Below are 24,765 nucleotides of genomic sequence, written 5' to 3'. Positions count from 1 at the left end.
ATTTATGGTCCTTTTACAGTCCTCCTCCATGGTTACTGGTCAAAACTCTAAACAGAAAGCAAATGAAAATGCTTTTGCTTAGTATCATTTTGTGTTTTAATGCTAGAAATCTCTAAGCTCGTTACATACCAGGGTGATTTAAGCTTCCAGAGTCCTCCGACATATGTCGGTTCCAGGGTCCTGCTGCATAAGCAACAGCTTGTAGTTGCTGTACAGCTGGAAGCATGCCCCGCTCCCCCCTCCTCGCACGGGCCTCTGGCAACAGCTTGTCAACGGGAAAGCCCACAGGCGGACAGCATTGCCAGGAATAGTAAGGAAAGTGGACTAGCATGATTGAAATCTTAATACAGCCACATCACCTGTGCAATGTAACACTGCAAGTTAAAAGATAGCACAGCGAGGTTAAATAACTTCTCTTGGTTTACACAGAAAAATAAGAAACAGAGCAAGGACCACAGCCTTTCTCTCCTGGAAGCCAGCACTACACCTTTAGCAATCCAAGCTGCTTCCTAACATGTAAAATATTCTACAGCTCCAAAGTGTATGGCATTTTTCCAGTGGATGAGTTTAACAGAAAGGCTAATCTGGATTCTTGCTCTATAATGACTGTGAGTATCTATTACTTAACCATAGTATCATTAGAATCTTCCCTCCATGAAGATCTGCCAGCAAAAAAGTGCATGAGAGTATCTAAATTTAAAGAGTTTTCTGGAACAAGGGGAAAGGGAAAGCCAGAGATAAGGAAGGAAATTAGCCAAACTATGTAAGAAGCAGAGGCTTGCAAATCTGTCAGACATCTGGGTCTTAATTAAGTAATTTTTCATCCCTGAAGTTCTCCCTGTCGCTTTAACCCTTTCTCTACCATCCTCCTCCTTAAAACTACATTTCTGTTTTCAAAAAAGTAAAACATGTGCCTACCCAGCTAAAATAAAACCCATCATATAGAAATATAATAGAATAAAACTTTTCCATATTTCTCAGAGATAGTTACAAGCAAAATGTAATTATATAGAACGTGTTTGTGCACAGACGTATATATAACACTTACATACACTGCTATTTTTCATTACAGTTTTTCTCTTTCCTTCCTGCCTGCCCTCTGCCACTCACTATTATATTTTTTTCTTCCTTTGACCAGCTTCGTCGCTGAACTCTCTCCGGCTACCAACTTCTCTTTCCCTCCTGTCCTTCCCAAGTGGAATACAAAACCCTGTAACATTTGAATTTGAATGGGCTGAAAATTAAGCAGAACAAGTTCATCCACCCCTATCTTTTCAAGCTTTTGTTTTAAACGAATTTATCAAAACCCTAACAGTTTTGAAGCAAACAGCGAGTATTTCTCAGGTTGGTAAATGAAGAGGACTCTTCTCCTCCCAGTAGCTTCAACTATCCCAACCACAGCCAAAGGTAACAAATTCTTCCAAGAGAAAGGGAGGAAATGGGATTATCCCTGTCCAGATCCACAGCATGAACCGATCTCAGGAGGGTTCCCCACCCCCACCCTATGCCCTCCACTAGCTGTACGTGAAAAAATATTCCTCTCTCATGGCTACTGAAACAGAAACTCAAGGGAGGGGAAAATCCCTTTCAGACCTTTGGAAGGTATTTTATCTTTTTGTCCCAGACAAGTCTGTATTTATTTAGCTTTATAACTGCCAGGTTCCCTTTACATTTTAAAATACTTTTATTTTTTAAATATTTTAATACATTTAAAACTTTTTCAAAATTAAAAAAAAGTTTTCTATTTTAAAGTGTTTTTCCTGCTCTGAGAGAGGCTGGTGGAACCACTCACTCTTAAGACCCCTTTTAAAACCCTGATTTCAATTGCTTATAACTTTGAGAAATTACACATCTTTGCTAGGTGGCAGTCCAAATGCGACAATGTATATCATGCCCATGATCATTCCACTATTTTATTTCAGCCAAAATGGTTAAATGTCTTCCAAGAACAGAGTTTGGAGGAAAAGGAGAGCTGCATTCTGATACATCAAATGCTATTTAACGCTCAGTCCTCTGAAAAAAACGGGTCTTATTTTGTCTAACTGGTCACTAGTCTGCCTTGACTCCCTGCACATCAGCTCTCCTTCTCTAAAATAGGATAATGCCACCTTTTCATCTCATGTGAGTACTGTGTACAGAAATGAATTAAAGTCTGCATGGCCCATGGATACTCATGTGATGAGTAACAAAAAAAGAGCAAAAGGAAATTAAACAGTCCTGTCTCCAGAAGAGAATTTGAACTGAGAGTAAATGGTGGTATACCTGCTTTATTAATTGAGCTCTGAAACTTAGAAAGAAAATAAAACAAAATAGAGTATGATCACTTTAACCAGAGACTTTATCATACTGCACAAAAGGGGGGGAATTAAGGTTAAAGGGGGGAATCTAAGGTTACACAAACAGCCTTAATATTAATGTTACCTAACTCTGAGCGCGTGACCTAGCATCCCTAATATTATTATTTTAACATAATTTTTAATGTGTAATTATTTATAAAGCTCCAGACAGTAGGTGTGCATGATGCTTTACAGGCGTATAAAATTGTCTGATCCCTGCCCCTAGGAGCTTGCGTGATGACACCACACAAGGGATGGGAAAGGAGGGGGTATGGGAGGACAGAGTTGCAACACTGAGATCATGAGATGTACTTACTGCTACATAAGCAACATTTCAGCTTCTCTGTGGTTTTCTTGTTACTCATTTAACACTATATATTAAAATTTGGTGAACAGATACATAACACAAAGAAATCAACCGTAAGGAAGGATATGAAGAAAGAGAACTATGTAGTACAGTGTTCAGAGTCAGCAGTTAATATTAAAACATTCACAGCCAAACGTTGCATGTAGTCAATTATTTATATGCGCTTAGCCCTTGCACCTCCAGCTGAGGTCTGGATTCTGCTCCACCAGGCACTGTACAAACATACCATGAGATATGATAGCTGTGTTACGGTTTTTGCCGTAAAAAAAGAGTCAGTGGCTGAAGGGGATATCAGCCCCTTCAGAGAGGCAAAGATGGTTTAACAGGTTAGAGGCAGAGTCAAGGGTAGAACTAGAGTGTTTTGACATTTGATTTGATATTCTACATGCTAATTAATATGTGTATTTGGATTAAGATTGCTTGAACAAGAATCCCAAAACAAAACAAAACAAAACAAAAAACAAAACAAAGTGCACTTGCAAGTTGCTCCCATGTACTGGAAAACAAAACCAGTGAGTAAAGACCCCAGCTTGGAAACCCTGGAACCCCAAGACCTTCCTTTAGAAATTTCTGCTTCTGTGCTCTGGGAACTGAACAAGATTTGAGCTCTGCTGTGGTTGTCATTTCTGCATGTGCAAAGCCCGTGGTACGTGCCGTTTCTGACCCGGCCATACTATTATGCTGCTACGTGCAGACAAACCTATTGCATGTTGAAGGCTGTACCCTTAAATGCTCACAACTTTCCTTGACTTCAGCAGCAGACGAGGTGCAGACCCTGCTGTGATCTTCTAATGCTATCAGGCATTTCAGCTACACAGAGACCACCCAGGCCACCCAGTAAACAATTCCAGGAACTCTTAAGAAAAATGAATTTAAAACTAAACATACAATTAACTAAAGTAAGCAACATGGCAAAATACTCTTGATCTCTTGGAGCACAGGCTAAGCCTCTGGACCAATCCTAGGTAAGAACTGTGGACTTGATTCTGCTCTTCACTGCAGTTCTTCACAGTGCATGTGCAAAACACCACTTCGACTTTCTTTATAGCCTTTCACACTCCAAATATAATTTGTTTCCACTCTAAGGGCACTTCTCACAGCCCACAGAGTACAAAATTATTTTAGTATACAGCATTATAAATTCTTAGGAATTAGTTATTTCACTGGGTGAAAAGCCCAAGTTTTAGTCAGCTTTACAATTTAAAATGACAAGCTAAATAGTTCCATTATTCTTATTAACCTTTTTTTCCCAAGCCTCGGCCAAATTAGTCACTAAATAAAATTTCTGGCTTCAGTGGAGCTCAGACTCAAGGAGGACTCCGATTCACTGCTGCTAACCACTGCTACTTCACAGTAGCGACACATTCTCCCAATTTCTTTGTTCTTATCTTCCTTCTCGAATTTAGTTAGATCTTAGTACATGGACTAGAGGAAGACAGAAAGGAATGAATAAACTCCATGTAAAGTATTCCTTTAAGATTTGTAGCTTATGAAACGTATTTAGAACTCTGTATAGCTTGGTATCAATTATTCACATGAAGTGCACTTTGACTTGTCTGGGAATTTAGGAGGCTGGTTTGGTCCTGAAAGTAGCCTGTTCATCACAAGAACTACATACAATCTCAGAGCTCCCAACAGATTTTATTAGTGCGGTGGCAGCTGTTCTGACAGTGGAAGTTGAAACTGATGTTCTCCAAATTTGGCTGTACTCAAAATTGTACTCAGAATTGATTTACATCCCAGTAAAACAAGAATTTAATACAAATAGGTTTTAAAAATCTCTTTATCTTTTTCCTTCCCTCTACACTTAGGAAGTGGCTTTTGAAAACTTAGCAAGTTGACCTCAAAAGGATTTAGACAAGCACAATTTTCAAAGCTGGTTTGTTTACAAACATAGGTTAGGAGTGCAATTGGATTTACCTTCAAATATTACTGGCACATTCAGAGCACAAAAGTTTAAAAGATATTACTACCAGCATCACTGCTGTGGCAATCTAAGTGGTTCCTGACATAAGATTAAAATAAATCACAAATGTTAAGTTTCTGCTATACCCTAAAGTTGATTTGAAGCAATTTTGCTGTCCCAGAGCCTAAAAAATAAATAGAAGTTATGAAAAATAACTGCACTCCCCAAACAACAACTGTCTCCTATTTCAGTCTAAAACCACTCTTTTTAAATTATGGATATATTAGATAAATACAGAATATTTAGCATGATAAAATCACAGAAAAGATTAAGTTGGAAGCCTAGCCCAACTTCCTGCTCCAAGCAGGGCTAATTTCAAAGCCAGACCAGGCTGCCCAAGGCTTTTGCCTGGCTGAGTTCCGAGAACCTCCAGGCATGGAGGAGATTCCTCGACCTCTCTGGGCAACCTCTTCAACTGCTTAATCACTCCCATTTTGAGGCATTTCCTCCTTATATTCAATTTTTATTTCCATTACAGCAGCTGGTGACAGTTGCCTCTTGTCCTTTCACTATGTATCCCTGAGAAGCCTCACAGTCCTCCTTTTGTTTAGGGAAAGACTGCAATCAGGTCCCTCCTTACCCACATCACTTTCGCAAGGTGAACAACCCAGTTGCCTCCTCTCCCCCTCACACCTCGTGTGCTCCAGTGCCCCAGCCCTCTCAGTGGCTCTCCTCTGGACCCTCTCCAGTTTGCCAGTCTCTCTCTTGAATTAGGGGCCCAAGACTGGACACAGTACTACAGCGCTGGCCTCACAGCGGGACTAATCACCTCCCTGATTGCCATGGGCAGTACACCACACTATCCTTCCAGCTTCCACCCTTTGGCTCAGCAAGACCCCTGAGCAGCAGTCCTGCCAGCCAGCTTATGAAATGTCCTGTTGTCTCTTCTATGTGCGGTCTTTCCAACTATTAAAAATTTTGTGTTTGTGTAGCAAAGGTAAATCTCAATGTAACGTACAGAATATGTATCTCTGGCTGAAGTGAAAGATGGAGAGAATACTGACTTCCAAGAGGGACTGTGTCACTTAATGACCTGTGGTCAATCTTTTATTTGACTAAAAAAACCAGAAAAAGTCCAAAATATTTTTTGCTGATTAGTATTGTTTTACAGGGCTTTGCTTTGATGTCTTTGCTCAACATTATGGTAACTTCTCCCCCTGCCAATGTGCGTGTGTGTTTTCCTAACCAGTTTAGATCCCGCATTTTGAGGAAAGTTGGGATTGCTTAGTTATCTTACAAGGCCCAATCTAAGTCTACTGAAATTAATGAGTTGTTTTTTTGATTCAGGACTGGAATGGTAATCGCAGTTACTATACTAGTCTATCTAATCCTCCAAATAGAGACTGCATCAGGACCTAGAAAGTGTACAAGGACAAATCATGAGAAAAATGTATTGTTGAGCAAGTATTTAAGTGAGGCTTGACCTTGTCCCTGTTGATATTGATGGATAAAGAAAAGCCTTGAGATCATTCCAATAGGTTAAATAGTGACTTTGGCCTAATTTATCCCTAATTTATCGCCCACTGCATGATCCAAGATGAAGTTCTCCCTCAGAAATGTGTGGAAGGAAATAACTAGGTCATGATACATGCTCTTATGAAGGGGCTACAGATTAGCAGCTGAATGGAGAGAGACCAGAAAGCACAGACTTTGTGTCAACTGAGAATTCAGAGGAATTTCTGGCCCCTGTCCCATGACTCTGCAGCATCACACAGAGCGGATCCCTGTCAGTATTACCAGGCCACCCTCCTTGCTGGAGGCACAGCTTCCTATTTGGCCAGTTTGTATTTGCAAAGTCCTATAAATTTTGGGTTTCCTTTGCAGCCCTGCCACCACCTATGTGAGTTTTGGCAAACAAACAGTGTCGGAGTTACTTCTGCTTGAGGCAGTTTCTAGTTAAATTCCAGGTTCTTGTATTTTCTTGCAAAAACTGCAGGAAAATGTTTGTTTATGCAAAAAAAAGGAAAAAAAAAAGGAAATATGCTGAAAAAAAAACAACCAAGGTATAACGCCAGTGGAGGTTAGCATTAGGTGAACATATATATGCATGCACACACCCACAAACCAATCCCCAAAGTTCACTGAATACAATCCTTTTCCACCTGGCTTTCAGTGGCTTGAATTCTTCCATTTTATGAATTTTCCATTTTATGACCTGCATGTCATTTTTCTAGATCAATATATAGCAACATTTTAAGCACTTGATAAGCTACTAGAACTAAAAAATAAACCAAACTGTAACAAAATTATTTCAGACTTCTTGGAGAAATCAACTCTGGAGGGCAGCGGTCTTTTGCAAGAAATGTAACTATGAGTTCAAACAGAAAAGTGACCTTTGCCTGTTGCTACAAGTATGTCACTGGAGGGGATCTGGCAGTGAGCTTTTCACTGGGAGGAGTCACTTGGCATTGGTACTGGTTTATAAAAGAACAGAAGAAAGTAGAAGTTGGTTTCCTTAAATGATTCCCTACAAGGAGAATATGCAAGATATTTTCCAAGAGCTGGTTGCAAATAAATTTTTACCTCTGTGGAGCACTGTTAGATCCCACTCTATCGCAGTAGGCATTCTTTGCAGGGAATGTCTCTGTGCCACACATCGCATCCGCCTCAGCTGAGTCCATGTAGCCATTGACCAGCTTGATGTCTCTCAACTTCATACTGTCATTTTGTGAATCAAAGATACAATGTCAGATGGGGAGCTCACAACACCCGAGTCTTCTGTGGTGTCCTCAGATGCAAAACAGCTGCTTTCTGATGCTGTTTCTTCCACCTCTGATAGCTCCAGAACCGTGTCATCCACTACATAAACATTATCATGTGCAGGCAGCAGGCTCTCTAAATGAAATACAGCAAGGAAAGTTAGCTGAAAGTCATCAGTACATAAATCAAACACAGAGAGATATTCCTTTGTAACTGGAAAAAACCACATGAAATACATTAGAAATAGTAGGATGGAGCTCAATATTTGTATATAGGATAAAGATGATTTGAAAAATGACAAAAATTTTGTCCTTCTTTGCTTTTAAAAAGGTGGTTTGCTATACCTGTCCTGCGGAGTTTGGGTTTTATAACTTTCATAGCAAATCAGTTTCCTTACTTCTATGAAGAAACAACTTTCCAGGGACAGTTTCTTGGGGAATTAGACGGAAGTTTAAATGATGTGGTGCAAGAAATCACTCCTGTTATGGCTTCTGACAACATAATCTCATTATTCTTCTTCCATACTGCCAAACAGATCATGACATTTCCAATAAGAAGTCTATACACAGGTAAAAATGGGCATCATTTCCCAATCAGGACACTGAATTGGTAAACTAGATCTACCGTTGGCCCACTGGGTGTCACTTTATTCTACCACCCTTCAATTTCCTATGCATTAAGTGGGAGAATAACAATCATCTCTTTTTCATATAAAATCTACTAATAAGTGTACAGAAAAGTAGACACTACCATGCTTAAAGCAGAACCTTTTCCAACATTTAGTCATTTATAAAGAAGATCAAGGGATATGCCCTTTGCATGTTTAACTCTATTAAAAGTTGCAAATTTTCAGAGAAGATTAGATGCTACAATTTTTTCATACTCTGTTTTAGTTTGGTTCTTATGAGCTACTTGGGTTTTTGTTTGTTCGGGGGTTTTTTTGGTGAAAAATACAATGTTATTTCCCTTAAGAAATGTACAACTCTAGACTCCATCTTGCAATTATGCCATTAAAGGGGAACTCCAACAAGGTCAATAATTTCAATGACCGAAATTATTGAGTGACTAAAGACAGAATCAAGCCCAAACACACTTCTTTTGATCAAAAGGAATCAATAAAGACTAATCTAAATGTTTACTTTGGAATTATAAGTGTGCTCCATTCTCTTCTTCAACCTCAGTAAGCAAAAGGAAGATTAAACAACAGTTTATGGTCTGATCCTGGAGACACTTGTGGTGAATGTTAATTGTATGAGAAGTCTCAGGTCTACAAGCATGACTAAGATTAAACATACACTTCACTGTTTTTTAGGGTCAGAATCTACAACTTTTTGAAGCACACATGAAGCTACAGCTCAATAAAAATGATCAATGGAGAGAAATACTTCTGTATTATGTTGTATACACGAAAGTGTTTTCTTTAAGTCAGAAAACTGAAAACAACTTTGTCAAAAAATGTCATAGAAATAATTTTGTAAGGGTGTAGCTTAGCAGTGAAGCTTTGAGTAAAACTAAAATAAAAATCAAACCAACATTCTCCTTGACTGAGGTTACAAGATGCCATTAAGTACTGAAATTGATTTCTGACAGCAGAAGCAATAAAATTCAGAGGGTTACAAATCATGATTAAAGTTGTAAGTGCTGTCAAGCATCGATATTAATGATGGAAGATGATCCAAAGGCTCTACTGTGACTTTGGAAGTAATGTTACTTGATTTCTTTGACCTTACTTTCTATAACATTAGCTCTAGGTTCCAGATTTAATCCAAGAGATCATTCCATCTAAAAATGGCAATTACAGGAACTAAGTATGTGTCACTGAACGGATTAGAGTATGCTCATGACAGAACTACAGTTAGGAAAACACCAACGTCAAGGAGAAATATGAATAATTTGACATTAAACACCAAATAATAAATAGACAGTAAATGAACAGGTAAGAATATATGGCCTGCATGGCTTTCAAACAAACCACCCCAGTAACAACCCACCACCAAAGCATTAGTAAAAGCTAGAATATGTTAAAACCAGAACAAAGTAGGATAGCAAAGAGATCAATTTAAAGAGTGGAGTTGAAGAGTGGAAGCACACAGGAAGATTTTGAAGTAATGCACAATGCAGTATACCTTGATGCAAAGAGACCTCTATATAACACAGGCCACATCTGTTGTCACCAGGATGCCATAAATGACCTCCACCCTATAGCTGGCACAGCAATTTGTAACAAAATACCTACTTCCAGTTCCTGACACGAGGATGGCAGGCTTTTCCTCCCTAGCTGTCTTGCATTTCCCCATCCTCTTCTTGCCTGCCTGCAACTATTTCCTGCATCTTTCTGCTCAGGGATTTAGATCCTTTTAGTCACACAGCCCTACTTGCCTACTGTAGTAACAACACTCGAGTATCTCCCTGATGTGATTCAGCAAGCTGCTCTACCGCAGGATCTCGATCCCCCAGCCCATTCTTCCCACATATTGACAAACAAAATGAAAACCAATTTTTTTATTATCAGGCTCCACGTGCGAATCGATCCCTATCTGTTACGTCTGGATCTCGGCAGCTGAATCATCCAGTCCAGTGTAAGAACCTCCTCATTCAACAGCAGTTTTATCCTCAAGCATGGAACTACAGAAAGACATCTTTCTATTCAACTACTAAATTCTCTGTGCTCATGCAAAACCAAAATGTCCCCCTTTCTTCAAGCCTATCCGTTTGTCAAAGCGCTTCCCTAATCTTTTATCTTCACCGAGAAGATCCATTAATTTTTAACACAGTTAATACATGGCACTAAACAGAGCTGCTGGCTGAGGCAAACCGTTTTGATTGCCACTACTACTCGTCTGAACATGAAAGCACACACACAAAACACAACTGCTACGGTTCTGTGTCATGTTAACAACCTTGTTTCAGCTAAGAGCAGCACTAAACCCCCATGTTTTAAAGTTGAGTCATCCTTGGATGGATTAAGAAAGAATCTATTCTTCCTTCTACATGCTTGATTAAGTCTCCACTGGTGCAAACTGAAGATGGATGGGCATTACTGGATAATGATACATGACATGAAAAAAGCCTGCCTCAACTTTACTGAGCGGTCTTGACTCCAGGAGTCAGAAAATACCTTTTAAAACTTTCTAATTCTACACAGAGAACTGGGTAACGTGCAGTAGTAGACATGATTCTGCCTTGTGATTTTTGTGTATTTTTTCTCAGAGGGAGTGCACATGCAGAAAACTACCATGCACTAAGCACAGTGTGATCACAACAATGGCAACTACTGAGGTTATTTGTTCGTTGAATAAAGAAAAATCTCAACATCTATTTCTCTCTTCTCTGTCATGACACTAAGAAGATTTCAATATGGGCTCTGATCTTCAAGACCTCATGTAGACACATGCAGGTTAAGACAGAATTTTCAGCAACTACTTCAGGACCGGACACACAAATAACAATTGCCACAGGTAATATATTATTGAAACACTGCTGTACCTCAGAAGACTGACTGCTTTTCCAAATATATAACAATACCAAGATCTTTTTTTCAGTAACATGTGACCCCATTCCCTGGCTTCAGGTGGGGTGTGATACTGAAAGGGGTGTAGAACTTGGCCCACGGTCTCCAAGTCATACTGTAATCTCCGTGGGACATCTCACCCGCAAGTGAAATCGGACAGTGTCCCTCAATACCCTGCACTGCTGCTTACCTACGTCCTGCTCCAAGTTGCAGACTGTGCAAAGCCCAAGTGAGTGCCATACCAGGGACCTCCCCTGCTTAGTAGCAGCAGCGCTGTCGCTGCACAATTAGGTCAACCACAAGTTACAAAGGCTTTCTTGCGGGAGGGGGTAGAGGGGGACTGGGATGTCTGTTCGCAAGAATGTTGCCAGTCATCATCAAGAGGGAAAGAGGAGAGTAGCTCATCAGTAAAGAATGTGAGCTTCTTGTTTAACACAAAAGGGATCTTGTCGCTTTCATCTCAATAGGCTGTAAGTAATTAGGAAAACACTGAACTCTGAGTTTAGAGGAGTCGTATCTGCACTCGTGCAGTTTGATATTGCATATATGTACACATTACACAGAATGCCAATGATGGGGAGACAGATAAACCTCACCTGGTTTAAGTACTAATCGGCACTTCAGAAATGAAGATTTAATTCAATAGGTGAAGACTACCATGGGTAAAATACTCACTTTGATTACTACTATGAAAATAACAACCACCGACTTTGAATGAGATTAGAATCAGACCTAAATGTTCAAATGATGCATATCCTACCCAGACTTACAAAATCAGTCACCAAAGCCCAAGCCATCACTCCCTCCAAGTCCAATGGGCACAGGGCATAAGTCTTGTCAGACTATAACTGTTCGCTAAGTGCTGTGACCTGCTGGTTTTACAGCACTGCTGGTGGTTTACTGTCACATGCAATAATGACAGAAACAGTATATACAAAAGCATTTTTAAAGAGGTAACAGTTGTTTTAACCCCTACATGGTGAATAATCTGAACTTTGTAAAAGTTTTAGAGATGCAGAGTTCCTCTAATTCCTCTGAATTCTTGCTAAGAGGTTGGTAATTATTTTCCAATTTCTTTCATCACTTGTTCTACTGCCAAAAAACTTTCTTTTCATGGACTAAAATTGCTTTGCTGTAGTTCAAATGGTCTATTACAATGAAGTTGTAAAAAATATTACAAACTTCATGATATTAAAGAATATTAATCCTTATAATGATCCCCAAATTACAACATAATTATTTCACTGACAGTACTTAAAACTTCTAGCAAGAGAACGAAACACTGCTCTAATTATTTGTACTGGCAGTAAAAAGTTAGACCATCACAAAAGACCAGTATTAAAAAAGTGTACATTTTTTCATACACTTGGAAGAAGGCTGGTGGAAGAAATAGGAAAAGAAAACATTTATTATGGCAATGATTAACAGAGATTATGAAAATGGACAACAGAGGATTAGCTTAAGAGTTTTCACACAGGTACAATGTGTTCTGGTTACATTTTACTCATTTTGCTCATTGATCAAAAGCTTGTAGGTAGAGATAGGTGTTAAAAACCATTCAGTGAGCAGTTAAAGCACAAGACAGAATGGGTGGACTTCTATTTATCACAATTAAGACTGTTTTGATCCAATATGCTTCTTAGCATATTTGAGCCTACATGCATACTTTCATTTTTTTTAAATTAAAAGAAACAAGAGAAAATAAATGACCACTGTTATACATTAACAACAGCATGGGGAGAGTGGGGAAACAGATCGAGCTCTGAGGCACTCCTCCTCTCCCAACTCCTGTAACTGCCTTGCAGAAACTGAAAGCGTGGCCAGGAAACGCTGAGGTGAGGAACCACGCTCTGCAGCTCCAGCCCTCCTCCAAAATGAGGATGTAAAGCAGCTTAATGTCGGCTCAGCTCATTTAGGTCATAGAATCACAGAATAATTTAATTTGGAAGGAACCTCTGGAGGTCACCTAGTTCAACGTCCTCCTCAAAGCAAGGCTAACTTCCAGCTTAGACGAGGTTGCTCAGGACCTTGAGCAGCTGACTTTTGAAAATCTCCAAGCATGGAGACTCCACAGCCTCTCTGGGAAATCACAAATCATTCCCTGGGCAATGTTTAATGCTTCTCCCCATAAAGAACACCTTTTAATGCCAAATTGAAAATTCTCTAGCTGCAACTTGTCACTGGTACAGTCTTATCCTTTTGCAGTGAATCTCAGAGAAGAGTCTGGCTCACTCTTCCTTTTCCTTCAGATGCAAGACAGCATTCAAATTCTCCTTACCCTTCCCTTCTGCAGGCTGAACAAGCCCTGTTGCCTCAGCACCTTCACGTACATCTTCGATACCTTCTGCAAGACTCTGCTGCCTCTGCTCTGATTTATCAGTATCGTATTCCACAGAACTCAAAACTGAACCCACTTTTGGACAATGGACACAGATGTGGCTTCATGGCAGCCAAGTAAAGGGGAGTAATCATTTCCCTTGATCTGCTGGCTATGCTCTTGCTAGTGCAATCCAGTCTGTGGTTAGTGCTTCATCACTGTAAGGGCACGTTGCTGACTCACGCCGTCCTGCATGTGACTCCCAGTTCTCACATAATGAGATATTTTCAGTCTCCTTCCTAGTCTTATGCCCCACGCTCAGGTTTTCCAACAGGTTCTTTAATTGCAGTCATTCTTACTGCACAAAACCTGCAAACAGAAGTAAATCCATTCCTTTACATGCTAGCCAATAACAAAAATTAAAAGACTCATGAACGACATGTCTCACCAGACATATCATCAGAAAGGTACATATGGAGTATTACTAGATACACTCTGTGAATCTTCAGCATTTCCACAGTCTATCCCAAGCTAATCACAGCTAACTTAGCTACCTAGATCTACTCTCCTACGGTTGAAAAATAAATGCAATGTGGATTCATTTAACCTGCCTTATGAATTTGAGGTAGTTAAGCACTTCCCTTGAGGTTAAACCTGTCTGCTGTTAGTTGATATCACAACACAAAAGTATTGTACCTTTTACAAAAGCTTTTTTGGCAATGGTGTTTCCTACACCAAAGGCAATACAAGATAGGATCAAGCCAGGGAGCGGAAACTGAAGAGTATTCCAGTCCCTCCATTGTTTTTTCCATGTACAAGCGACTGAGAAGGTCTGTGAACTAATGTTTTATTTTCTTTTCAAACCTATGCTGAAAATTATTGTGAAGTCTCTCTCTCAGAACGCTAGGTAAGACTGTCTGCTGGCTCTTCAAAGACTCAGAGGAAATGACCAATTCAAGTAAATGCCCGCTAGTCTCTCCCATTTCAGGCCTTTATTTTTACGATCTGCCAAACAAGCAAAGAAAAATTTCTGAACTAATGCAACACAGGTTGTTCAACACAGACAGGGGAAAATTAACATCTTGGACTTCATTATCGCCATTTCTTTCCCACAATCCTTTCCTCAATGACTGAAAAAGCCTCTCTGAACTCTGCAAAGCCCATTTGACCTATAACGCTGCTGCTATTGCTAAACTGCTTTTCATCCTCTCCTTTTTGGCACTCTCTTGAACCTACTAGTTTCTTGCTTTTATAAAAGCCTTGTTTGGATGCTCTGACAACTCTACACCATAGCCAGTAACCAGCCTTCCTTATTCGAAAGGATCGGATGTCGCAAAAGCAACATGAAGAGCAGAGTGCTCTTTGACAGGAAAAGGATTTTGTGTCAGTAGATCTTTCCTTGATTAACTGGAGAACATCACCACTTGGCTTAGAGAAGGACAGATTTTAAGTCAGTAGTGCGAGTTGTTCATTTCCTTTTATACACAATGAAGTAAGACGGGGAGATTTTCACAACAGTTCCTAGTGTTCACTATCTGATGTTAACAGCAAGCTAGAACGACTCACAAGGTGTTTTCCTGGCTCTAGTTGGTCCTTTACTTAGGTGTGAGGAGAGGGGCAGTGTGCCTAATCCGTGTAGTTCAAAAAGACTACAAACAAGCAGACAACATAGGTTAGCGGAGCAGGATAACATGGAAATATATTTAAGAGCATATAATAGATAGCTCAAGACTTGCATTTCATAAATCACCACGTGTAACACTGGTAACATGCCGTGATCAATAATGGGGCTCTTTGGAGGCCTTTGCGGGAAAGGAAAATCTAGATGTAAAACCAGAGACTGCCCAATATAATGAGCCTGGTGAAGAAATAAACCACTCTCCACATTTTGCTGGGAATTATTAGTCTTAAGTGATAGATTTTGGCAATCCGCATTGTTTACAGAGGTGGTCGGCTTCCATTCAGGCACACTGCAGAATCTAAACAAATGGACTGTGAAGGTGATTTTCATGAGCCACCTTAGAGAACACACTCTATAAAATTGCCTGAAAAGCGTATGCGGTGTAACGATTAAAACCAGAAATTACTAGTGCACCTATGCAATAAAACAATGTTTTATTAGGTGATTTTTAAGACCGCAGAAAAAAGGCCATTTGCTCAGCTTTTCTTTTTATACTTCACCATCTTTCCCCCCCGTGCACTCTGTTCTATCAATTCATTCTCTTCCTTAGTTTGTCTGTTAACAATTCCGTAAAATCTCTACTACAGTTTCCTATTTCTAGCATAATCCAGAGGAGAAAAACATAAAACACTTTTGCATTGTAATTATACCTTCCTTCCCCAGAGACTAGCTGCCAGCAAACTCAGCAAAGAAGAGACAAAAAGACCCAACCCTAAACCAAACACACATACACATACATACACACACACTTGTGGGATTTAAGAACTCTTTCCGTAGTATGGAGACACCATTCTACTCACAGTTGTGTATTTATTTCTGATTAAAAGTGATTTAAAAGTTAGAAGTGTGGAAGAGAATCAGGTCAATCTGTAATAAGCTATCTATTACTGAAACGATTAGGTATTACACACATAAAAATAAAAAATTTTGAACAGTTGCTTTCTATTTATGGGGACAAAGTATACTTGCCTTAGGCATATAAGCACTTCTAGTGAGAACTGCTTCACAAATGAGAAAAAATAGTTTTAGTACCTTCCTAACAATGCAGACTTACTAGGCAGTAATGGCAACAAATACTGGTTTTGCTTAATATCAAAAGCTAAGAGTGAACTCCAGGCTGGAGTGGTGGTTAACAAAATGGGATTTCATCACTCTTGCAGATTTTTTTCTTATCCATCCTCACAGCACCTCAGTCCATTTTGATCTGTGATGTCGCCCTTCAGTTCCTCCATCAGTGCATCTATCATTTTCCCTTACATCACCTTCTATCTTTGTATAGGATAGTATCTATAGTATCATCTGAAGTCAGAGCCCTGAGAAAATTAAATGTTTCATGCACACACCACCTGTCTAACTTACAATTAGGACGGCACAAAATAACTCCATTTAATTGGCCAGAACATGCTTCAGCCAAACCACCAATAACATAAATATCTTCACAGAAGATTTTCAACAGCTAGCTCCAAATTTAGATATGAAAACATTTTCATACACCTCTGTGCTATAAAGACACAAAGCTCTACTCTGACCTCTCTCTTTTGATGTACATTAACTGACTCCTCTTGGACCTCCTGATCAATGGAATACCTGCTTTCCTCTCCAAAGTTCAAAAAACAACAGGCTTTTCAATATACTTTGGCTGGTGGTTTACTTTGGCCATTATATTTGCAGAAATATTTGAACCAAGAACAGCATGCTTCTTTTCTGACTTTAGTTATTATACATTTTACTGCACATTCACACTCGATTTCTCTGCTATCATATTTCTCATAGCTGTAAGACGTCCAAAGATGTCAATAAAAGTATATATCTGAAGAGACACTGCTTGGAGTACCTGAATACTTCTCATCACTAAGACATTTTGCCTTCTGAAATTGCCCAGTGAAGAAAGAGTTATTCTTGCAGAGAACAAAACTGAGGACCAGAATACACTATCTCCCTGAAGATCTTGTGTGATACCCTCCACAGGGGCATCGTACCATTTTCAAAGGACATCTCCTAGGCACTCTGAAGACCAGACTCCTGTGCTGGGATGAGGGCAAATCGAGGGCAGTGAGGCCAGGACAGTGCATGCCAAGCACACTCACCACCTAAAACACTGCCAGGCACCCTGGGGCTATGTTAGCAGCAAAGAGCCACAGACAGGCTGCAGAAGCCCATAAAGGCAATTGGTTGTATGGAAGGATGGCAAGAGACAGACTTCTTTTCCAGTAACACAGACATAGCCAAAAATCACTGCATGGGGCAAGAATCAAATGCAGGGTGTCATGAACTCCACTTCAGGCTCTAGCCATGAGGTTATCTTTGTCAGCAGTGCACACTGAAGCTCTCCCTGGGAGCCCAGTAAGGAGGGACAGGTAGAGAACAAAGTGCTCACAGAAGAGCTCTGCTGTCATGCCAACACTCCTCTTTGACAGCAGATGGACTAGATCAGATTATTTCAGACATAAGCAGAGATGGGAATACTTAAGTCAGAGCTGAATTTGGCCCACTCTTTCATAGTCCTCTTGTGAAGACAATTATCTCATCAATCATGCTTTGCCCTGGGGCTCTTTCCCTATTAACTTGAAATACCAAGAGGAAGAAATGCAAACATGCAAGGTGGTAACTGGATGTTACGCTCTGTATTGATTTGCGGATAGTAAAATGTTAATGGCAGTGTCATCTTTGGTGCTATGGTGAACAGTAGCCTGATGCAAGAAATGGGTCATCATCTGAACACTCACTTGGAACAAATTTTCCCCTTTCATATTTTGTGCTGTTAGTATCAGATTCTGCTTCCACTTCAGCAGTTGGGTTTTGCCACTGACTTCAATGGGAGCAGGACTGGACCGCTCACTGATTAAAATGCAAAGTTGCAGCTATCTCCTGCATGGGATGAATCCCCACAGGGAAAATTTGTCTGCATTTTTATTCATGTGTAGCATTTTAAGACTTTCATTTACACAGTTCATTCAATAATAATGTGCATGCTGTATAATGGGGTACCTGATTAAGCATGCTTAAGTGCTTTGCTGGAGCAGGGCCATTTCTAGAATTTAAGGTTCACTATGATCACACCCTCAAAACAGACAAGCTAGTTTGGACAATTTTTCACCTGAGTTAATGGCCTTAATTAGGATCAGCATAAAAGGTCATTCTTCCTATGGGAAATTTGGAAATGTCTTTAAGTTTCTTTCTTTTTAGCCTCAGTTCCTACAGAAATTACGTTGAGAAGGTCATGCTGTTATAGGTTTATACGTCTGTCTATGAAACCCTCCAGTAACTTTTAAACTGGCTGCCAACTTCTCCTGAATTAGTCAGGAAGGATAACAGTCTAAAGTTCAGTTCCAAAAGTTTCATAAAGAGGTAGAAGGACAGAGCAAGGAGACTTTCCTCATGTATGTGCTGACATAAAAGCTCATTCTCTATTATCTACCAGGGATACCTGAGGGAAGGATGCTATGAACAATAGCAAAGCTTCAACCCAGAGTGTGGCAGGGTGTAGATACCAGAGAACTGAGTCATTAATGTAGAAGTCCAAAAGAAATGCTTAAGGAATTACTTGATGGGGTCTGGGGGAGAAGAAGAAGAAAACAAAGAAGAAAAAAAAAGGAAAAAAATCCCAAATCCTAACAGCCTTTTTGGTTTTGAAAAGCAAGAAGTTGAAGCTTCTGGGATTTTCTCCTCCATCTATTTTTTCCCTTTTTTATCCATTATTATCATCTCTTTATTATCCTCTTTCTTTCCCCTTCTTATGCTTAACTAAAAAAAGTGTTAAAAAAAAAAGGCACCTCCTCTTTTAAACTCCAAAGAACCAGTTATTTTTTTTTTTCCTAAAAAAACTACACAAGGATTGTGTTTGGAAATTTTTTTAGCAGGTGTGACTGGCCACTGTTCCACTTTGTACAGCACAGTTTGTACAGTAATGCTCAAACATTATCTTCATTCTCCTGATTGCTCATAATTTCAGCATGAGATGATAAAACTCTCCTCTCACCTTAGAGTGGCCCCTAATCAGACCAGCACAGAATCAAGCTGGTGGTTTGTTATTACTCTTCACGTTACAGCATGTAAGTTTAAAGACTTCTGTCTTCATTGCTTTCAGTCTGCTAATTTTCTCACAGGCACTAATTTAACTCCGTGGAAAAACCACAAGGAGTTTCCCTGTGCAAGGATTTTTTGTGTAAAAAAATGCAATCGATACATTGCCAAAGCCTTGTATTATGAACAGTGGCATGTATTTAATGTTCCCTGAAAGTGAAGAAAAGCCTTTTTAGTACAATCTGTGCCCTTTGTAAGGGCAGACTGAAGAGAAATCATTTTTTTTGAGGAACATCTGAATCCCATTGATTAGCCTGATGAATACAGAACAGGAAAGCTGCCAGGTACAGAGGAAGCTGGGCATGTCCACAAGGGAGTGGAGCAAACAAGCAAATTACAGTATATGCATGCTTTTTTTTTTTTTTTAAACCAACTGTTTTCATTTGGAAAACTTGGACACTTAAACCTCTAAGTTTCTTTAACTGACTGGTCAGTTAATCAGCATATTGTTCTCATTTTCTGAAGGCAAGCAGAGAAGATTTTTAAAAGTGAAAAAAATTATATTTTTAAATTATAAATAATCAATAAAACGTTCACATACGTTGTGTGGAATTGAAGATTTCTTCTGAAGGGAAAAAAAAAAATCTTTCCTCTTTTTGGGGAGAAAGCGGGATAAGTTTTACCTGGTAAAAAAGAATCGTGTCACTCCTGAGCAGTGATTTAACAAGTCTGAGAGACTAGTAGTACCCAAAAAGGGTTTCAGAATAAAACCAAAATACAAATGCATTTCTGCAATAGTCCCCAAAGTAGTATCTTCTTCCAGCAACACGAGGAAGTGATACAGGCTGGCCCTCCTACAGCCCTTAGCAGTCCGCTGTGAGGCGTTCTGTAGAGCCAGTCAAGTATAAGAGTCTGTTTAGCTTCCAAAATGCTCCATCTCTTATGAGTAAAAGTCAAGTAAAGAAAGTTCTTATCTTGAACTTAAAGCCAGTAGATTAGTTTTTCTTACACTCTTTATAATTCTTTATAACTCTTCATAATTCTTACAATTTAAGAAGTATAAGAATTCTTAAATTCTTACATTCAAGTCTTGACTGTTACACCTATAGACACACCTTATAAACAGAGCTGTTGCATGTGTTCACTTAGTTAAGAAAAAATGTTGAAAATATTTCTCCATTAATTTTCATGTTTTTACAAACTGAAAAAATATTTTCCCCCTTTAGTTTTTAACTTCTTGTCAAGTGAAAAAATTGAGGAAAGAAACAATCATGGGAGAGAAAAGAAGAAAAATGCTAACCTACATGTTTTAAGAATCAGATATCAATAATAATTTTCATTAGATGCTTGAAGTGAAAAAATTAGTTGTTTTGTTTGTTTGCTCTAACAAGTAAGTAGATACTCCCCTATGAGTCCTTCACCGTTTATAGGAGGTTACCATATATTTAGCTACTTTACTTTCAACTTTTAATCACAATAGTCTTAAAAGAAAAAAAAAATATTTGTCTGTCATAGTCCTCCTTTCTCTTTCTTTCCTCGGTCTTCTTTTGTTTTAGGTCTTTGTCCTCCATTACACCCCACCTTTGCTTATGGTACAGTAGGTTGGAAAGTAATTCTTTTATCCATGCCAGGAACCAATTATGGAATCCACAAAAGGAGCTGACAAAAGAGACTCTGTCTCTGCTCTCAGCCTTTTGCTCCCTCAGGCCCTAAAACCCAGAAGTGCGTGTGCATGGCCAGAATTCTCAATTTCTTAGAAGAACGCAGGCAGGCATTTTAGTCAGTGTTTACTGACTTAGAAGTGGTAATAGGAAAAGCTGAGTATGAGCATCTCTAAGGATGGACAAGCACTTTTGTATGGGTATTATCACCTAACTGGAACAGAGAATACAAAAATTTTCAACAGTTTGCTTTCTGTAGCTCCCTGTGCATTGCCTACATTTGAATCAGTAGGATCTTGCACTACAAATTTCAATGCCATTTCAAATACCAACCTTCCAGTTTGATTTTGCCTATACATAATATGTAAATCAAGCATAACTTCAAATTCATACCCAGGATTAAAGTTCTCAGACACACACACACTCACACCATGTGTATGTATTTGGCTGGACACAGATGTTTAGTCCGGCTTGTTACTGATAAAGCATAAGTCTCTCTATTTGTATGGGTGTGACGATTTTTTCATATTCCACTGTTCAAGTACAACAGAGTATGTTTAAGATGCCACTCACTTATTAAAGGTACAGCTCACATAGTTAAACTGCTCTTATTTTGACTAAGGAAGAGGAAAACAGGGAATTTGGTTTCACTCAGAGTAAACATTCACAGTTTATCCACAGACCACTTGGATTGCAGAGGGCTGCAAGGGAATTAGAAGAGAAATGTCTTTACATTTAGTCAGGATGGGAAATGTGAAGCTAAGGTTTATTCCACACTCTATGAAATAGGTAAATAACCAGTTAAAAACCTAAATATCAGGAAATGAGGCTAGAAAGACTATTTGATTCACTGGAGTCCAGTCCCACACTTAATGTAACCAGAAAAAATTTTGTTATATTCAAAGGAATTGTGCTCCCTTACAGCAGGACTGACTTCTGGCTCAGAGTCTGCAAAATCACAGGTATTATTTCCAATACAGGCAGGCAGCAGAGTGAACACGTAAGGGAATACAAAATACCCGCTTTCCAACTGGTGTTACCTTTACCCAGGACTGAGCCTCCTTCTTCAGAACCTTCTCAAGCCATGAGAAAATGAAGCAGATCTGGTGACCCAAATCTACAATTTTCTTATTAGAACTGAACAGGAAAAAAAAAGTCTTTCATGTAAAAGGAACATTCAAGGGATATAAAGGACTCTGTAGCTGATACCTATTCAGTATGTTATCAACTTCTAAAGTAGTTCATTCTTGCTACCGGGCTTGATCCTTTCAACAGTCATTTACCACTTGAAGTCAGAGCATCACAGAAGAATATGCAATAAACAAGGAATAAAGCAGCTGATTCTTGCATAGAAAAATACAAGATCACCTTCCCCCTTCTCCACCTCAGCAAAAGGAGTTTATTACATGTAAGCTCTTCTGGATAAACACAGAATTAATTATGTCACTTTTTGTTCTGGCAACTTCTTATGAATTTTAACAGTGGACTTACAGGTGCTATACAGAAGCTTACCTGCATACTATACATGAGATACCTAAATAAGAAGTGTGTAAACAGTGACAGCAAGTTTTTCTCACTGTCCTTAAGGGAGGATTTCATAGTTTTGCAATGACATTAGAAAACAACATGGCTGTAATTTTCGAGGGATGGAATAAGTTACATTCGGTCTTCTAAAATAACATGTATTTTAGTATGGAAAGTTAAATGGTGCCTACTGCATGTACTAAATATATATTGAGAGTCATGATAGTGACTGGAAGCCAAGTTCAGAAGACAGAACTGCTGTCTTATATACACACACACGGCCCAACTCTCATAAAGAGGCACTTTTATACCGGGCTGGAACAATAAAGAGGGCTTAAAGTGGCTGTAAACATAAATGATGAGTGTATGAGAATCATGACCACAGAGTTTACTTTACAAATGCAGAATACAGGGACAGATGATGGGCATATGATAGATTGCATGGCCATATGTTTAATAAATAAATGCATCATAGGCCTCTGCAATTCATCATACAATTTGGACTGGACGATTTCTCTACCAATCCCTCTCCCTTGGCACTTATTTGAGCACTCTAGATGCCACAGACAGCTTCAAATAGTTCCAGTTAAAAATGAACAAAAAGAGAAATATTTCCCTTTTCCATTCATATATTTAGAATATTCTCTCCATATTTTACCTGCCCAGAATAAGTTTCAGTTGCAGACCAGTAGCAAATTTTCTAAAGATAAAAATGGAATGAGTTCAAAGTTTAGTATTCTACGGCCCCGTCACTGGAAAAGAAAAAAATCCAGCTGCTCAGCGAGAAAGACAACATTCATTTCAATCCTCAAAGATTTTAATCCTAAGGAAAAAAAAGAAAGCATTACATGTAGAAAAGACATTTAAGGACGTTTGGAGAGTCTCTGAATCCTAGATTTTAGTCCCTGAATGACTGAATTGCTGGTAATGAAGTAATGTGTCTGTGAAAGAGGATGGATACTAAAACAATCTGCTCATGCTTTTAAAATGCTAAAACTCAAGCTGATAAACCTTTCTAGCACAACACATCTTTCTATATTGGCACTAAACCTGACTTCCTATGCACTTGTTCTTAAGCACATACACCAGCCATATGCACTCATTTCCACATGTTGGACACAGCTGCAATAAATATACAGGCAACATCTATGCAATATAATAGCCAACCCAACATGCCACCACCCTTTGCAAGAATGCCTAGAGTAAAAATTTCAGCTTACGTCTGGAAGATGCCATCACAGTGGCATCACCTGCAAGTATGATTTTATCTTTATTTTCCTATTTGCGATGAAACTGATTAAAAAAAATCTAGAAAAAAAAATTTATTTTTCTTTTTAGTTGCTGAACGAAACAACTCAGTAAACTAAGTTTAATTTTATGGCATTCTTACAGAACTGAAAATCTTTCTATAAGTGTAGTATCTATTAGCTTAAAATTCACCTTTAGCATTATTCTTACTTGCTACCTACTGCAGAAATGTGACAACATCGGCTCCCTCTGGTGGTCAACATAAAAAAAGTTTTATATGGCCTTCAGTAAAATCTGTGCACCAGGAAGCTTAATCTGTTTCTAATTCACTGGATTTCGTAGGCAGTTGAGCACATTCATCAGGTATCAGAATGGGTTTAATCATAAATTATACATCTGTCCTTATTTCCTAAGAGCACTGAACGTCACTGACATTGGAGTTGTAATACTGGAATTTATTTTGATTTATAAGCTATCTATGCGTTTACTTGTCCTCCTGAAAGGGCTCAATAGTATTTTCCAGTTGGGGGGGGGGCTGTTTATTTGTTTTTCACCCCAGATATCTTACCATGAAGAACAGTATTTGAGCAATGCTGTTTGATAGTGCAGATAAATCCTGAATATATTAAATGTGTTACTAACTCTGGTAAGAGCATTTTGGTGAAAAAATTGTAGTATAGTAGTCAATTTGTTATCAACTTCTCCATGTCATTCTCATTACACTTCTAATGCCTCCATGCTTAAAATAAAAGTAAAACCAAGCCAATGTCCTTTCATATCACTGCTAACCTAAGACTACATCAAACTGACCTAAACTGACATGTCTTCCTCTCACTGAAAATGACAGAAAAACTCCCATTCTCTTCCAGAAGCCAAATCGAGGTGACGTTAGAAATCCTGGGTCAAAACCTGGAACAAGCTGGGATTCCCCAACTGTACCTCAGCACTGAGCTGGTGCTCATGAACCAAACTTCCAGGGAGTTCATGTTCCCATAATCACACTTTGCTTAAACACTTTACCCCCTCGCACACACACTATTAGTGAATTAACAGTTGTGAAACAGAGCATCTATGCAATTCCACTGAACAGATTTGGATTTAATGAGTGTCACTGAAAGTTCTTTCCCACACTGTGTATAGTAATGGGAGGTTTTAAACATGCTAATATTATAATTTCTTATAATTAAGATGATTTCTTATAAAGATGCAGCAATTTTTCTTCTTTTTTTTTAAAGTTCTGTTTAATACTATATATGTACCTGGCACTTACAAAATTGTAAGAAACAAAGGATATGAGCTAGCATAAGCAAGGAATTTTTTTTTTTTTAAATTCAGAAAGGCAGAGCCGGCTAGCTTAAACCGGTCACTAAAATATTTTACATAGGAATTTCACAGAAAATATTAATTCCCACAAACGTATTTTTAGAGGCA

At 38.9% G+C, this 24,765-nt stretch overlaps 1 protein-coding gene across 1 annotated transcript in view; it reads right to left on the bottom strand.

Annotated features, from left to right (window-relative positions):
• COBL (cordon-bleu WH2 repeat protein) overlaps positions 1-24,765 on the bottom strand; it is a 157,193-nt gene that overhangs the window by 12,066 nt on the left and 120,362 nt on the right. Inside the window, 2 exon segments of the mRNA XM_050890877.1 lie at positions 7,193-7,346; positions 7,349-7,504. Coding sequence (XP_050746834.1) covers positions 7,193-7,346; positions 7,349-7,504 — 310 coding nt within the window.

This window comes from Gymnogyps californianus, chromosome 2 (genome assembly GCF_018139145.2).
Source record: "Gymnogyps californianus isolate 813 chromosome 2, ASM1813914v2, whole genome shotgun sequence".
Lineage (NCBI taxonomy): Eukaryota > Metazoa > Chordata > Aves > Accipitriformes > Cathartidae > Gymnogyps > Gymnogyps californianus.
The sequence above is the reverse complement of the archived record's forward strand: the minus strand, read 5'-3'. Positions and strand labels throughout refer to the sequence as shown.